Below are 3,087 nucleotides of genomic sequence, written 5' to 3'. Positions count from 1 at the left end.
CATTTTTTATTATACCTATTTATATATATATCATCATTAGACGCAGAGCTCATTTATAACTTTTATTTACAGAATTATACTTGAATATAAATTTTACAAATAAAAAAATTATACATATCTATAATTGTTTTGTTGTTTATTATATTTTAATTCCTTATAATAAAGAAGTAAGAATTATGCATTAATATATATTTATTTTTTATGCAACTTTCAATTCATAGTCCTATGTGCTAATATCTTCCAGGTTCATGGTTATTATTTAAAAAAATATATAATCTGAATTATTATTATAATTAAAAAAATAATTTTTATATGTTTTATAATTGTCAATAATAATATATATAACATATTTTTTTTTAACTATGAATTACACATAAATATCTTTCTATAATATATGGAATATTTATTATATTCACGATAGATAATTCTATGCATATTATAAGTTTAACTCACTAATTATTGTAATTCTTAATTGTTTTTATTGAAAATACATTGTTCCTATAATCAAAATTAAAAATATAAAATTAATGAAATGGTAAACTATTCTGAGGAATTATGATGTAAATAATTTTTTTGTGATATATAATTGTTAATATCACTATGATTTATATAAAAAATGGAAAAAAATGTAAATAATAATTATTAAAACCATATATATATTTTTTATTGTTCCCGAAGAATGTAAAAATATATATACTTCAAATATTATTTTTATATATTTAATAATATACATAAAAGAAGTTTCATTGTCTTTTGCATTAATATATATTTATTCAGTTTAAATAGAATGCATAAGTATATTTTATATAATGCACAAAAAAATAATAAGAAAATCCATAGTCCTTATTTTATATAAAATAACAAGTTAAGAATAAAGTAAAAGAAAAATTCGATATATAAATAAATATGCATTTTATAATATTTTATCACTTCTTATTTTTATCATTTGCATTATTGGATACAAGGAATGAATAAATATACTAATTATAAGGTGTACACAAAAATAATATAAAAAATTATAAATTTATTAATTATGATACTAATACATATCACATATAATACATTAATTATTTCTATAATATTCAAATACAGTTAAAAAAGATATGCATAATTTATTTACTCAGATTTATAATATTAAATCACATTTTATTATATATTATACAAAGTATTTTACCACACAAAATTATTTAATCATGGTACATAATTAAATTTCATATAATTTAGATTTATTTAATAAATCTTTATATTATATATACATTACTCATTATATTATGTTAAAATTATTTTAAAATATTATGCTTAAAGCATAAATAATAAATTATAAACATGCATAATGCATAAATATTTTTCACTGTGCCTAATTTTTAATGGAAACTTAAGGCATGTAAAAAAATGAAGTACTTAAATTAATCAATTATTAAATAAATACATTTTTCATTTAATTTAGGAGTGACGCAAAATTGTATTGACTTTCATTCTCTATATAATTTTATGATATGTGTATTTTTTTTATTACATAATAGTGCAAATAATTTGCAATATTATATTGCTATTTTTTTAATATGAATTAATACACTAAAATGCTAATTCATTTGGGGTATTAGTACGGAGGATTAACAAATAAAAAGAATTAACCAAGAATATAATAATATATTAATTTTAATATATATTATTATAAAATTCACATTATATATTATCAATGTAGTACATATTCTAAGACATTTGTTATGTAAAAACTTAAAAGAATCTATTTATTTTTATGAATTCATTCAAAAATATTTATATAATGGTTTTCCCTAAATATACGAAACACAAAGTATATTTCTATTTGTTTTTATAAATATAATTTACATTATTTAATTATATCATATTCTTAGTTCTGAAAAACAAGTAATTATTTCAATTTAAATGTTTTTTTTTATATTTTTCAACACATTAATACATTTATTTTTAGTTTGATTTTAGTGATATATATCATAATTGTGTAGAAGGATATAATTGGTCATTCCTCTCTAATTATAATACTGTGGCTCAGGAGTTAACAACACTGTGTAGTTATTTTAATAATAGTATATATGGTTCTTGTAAAGGGAATTTTTTTCAACGTTGCCAACTTGTTACTTATTATTTATATTATATAAAAAATAATAAATCATATGCATGTTGTATATATTTTTATTACAAACTAAAAGATTTATTGAATAATTATGGATGCAAATGTAATAACCTTAAAAATTGTTATGATGAAATGGTGAGTCTAAGCAAGAATTCGAGATTGGTTAATCATATTTCTTTATTATTTTCGCAGTGTAGTGATTATCCATTTCATCTTGATGATGAAATATTTTTATTAATATTTAAAAAGATGGATGAAGCGTATTATAATTTAAAGGAATTCACAAAATACAAACAACCACAAGTTTCGAAATTTTTGGATTTTAATCAAGGGATGGAATATTTAAGAAGTTGTCAAGATAAATATAACTACGGTTTTGAAAAAGTACTTACATATTTTAATAAATCAATTAAAGATTATTTGGAAGGATTAGATAAAAATAATTCATTTGTCAAGGCATTCTTTAGTTATGATTACATATCTAGATATATTACAGGAGAATTGAGCGTAGTAGATATAAAGCCACAAATTCAAGCTATAACAGGTCAATATATTGGTAGAGATACTAATACACATACTATCAGAGATACTAGTACAGATACTAATACAGATAATGGTACACAAATAAGTACAGTAGTGACCTTTTCATTTTTTGCAATATTGTTATATATGTTTATCTTGTATAAGGTCCAAAATAAATTACATTTTTATAATATATATAGTTTTACAATTTATATTACATATTATGATGAATCATTATATCACATATATAATATACTCATATAAATAATATAATGTCACATTATTTTCAGTACACTTCTCTTGGATCATATTTACAGCCCAAAACAATGTGGTTAAGGAAAATAATGAAAAGAAAAAATAAAAAACATATGAACCAATTAGATTCATATGAAAATATGTACAATGAATCAAATGACAAACAATATAAAATAGCATATAGATCAATATGA

The 3,087-nt window shown here is 19.0% G+C and overlaps 1 protein-coding gene across 1 annotated transcript; it reads left to right on the top strand.

The window, feature by feature from the left end:
- Window positions 1-1,759: 1,759 nt before the first annotated feature.
- PGO_120150 (variable surface protein) lies at window positions 1,760-3,087 on the top strand (the record flags this gene model as incomplete). Its single annotated transcript, XM_028688812.1, has 3 exons — window positions 1,760-1,816; window positions 1,955-2,803; window positions 2,929-3,087. The coding sequence occupies 3 exons, from the start codon at window positions 1,760-1,762 to the stop codon at window positions 3,085-3,087; spliced, it is 1,065 nt and encodes a 354-aa protein (XP_028544613.1).

Source organism: Plasmodium gonderi (genome assembly GCF_002157705.1).
Source record: "Plasmodium gonderi DNA, contig: Chr12, whole genome shotgun sequence".
In the NCBI taxonomy this organism is placed as follows: Eukaryota; Apicomplexa; class Aconoidasida; order Haemosporida; family Plasmodiidae; genus Plasmodium; species Plasmodium gonderi.
Note: the sequence above shows the minus strand (reverse complement) of the source record. Positions and strands in the feature narration are given on the sequence as shown.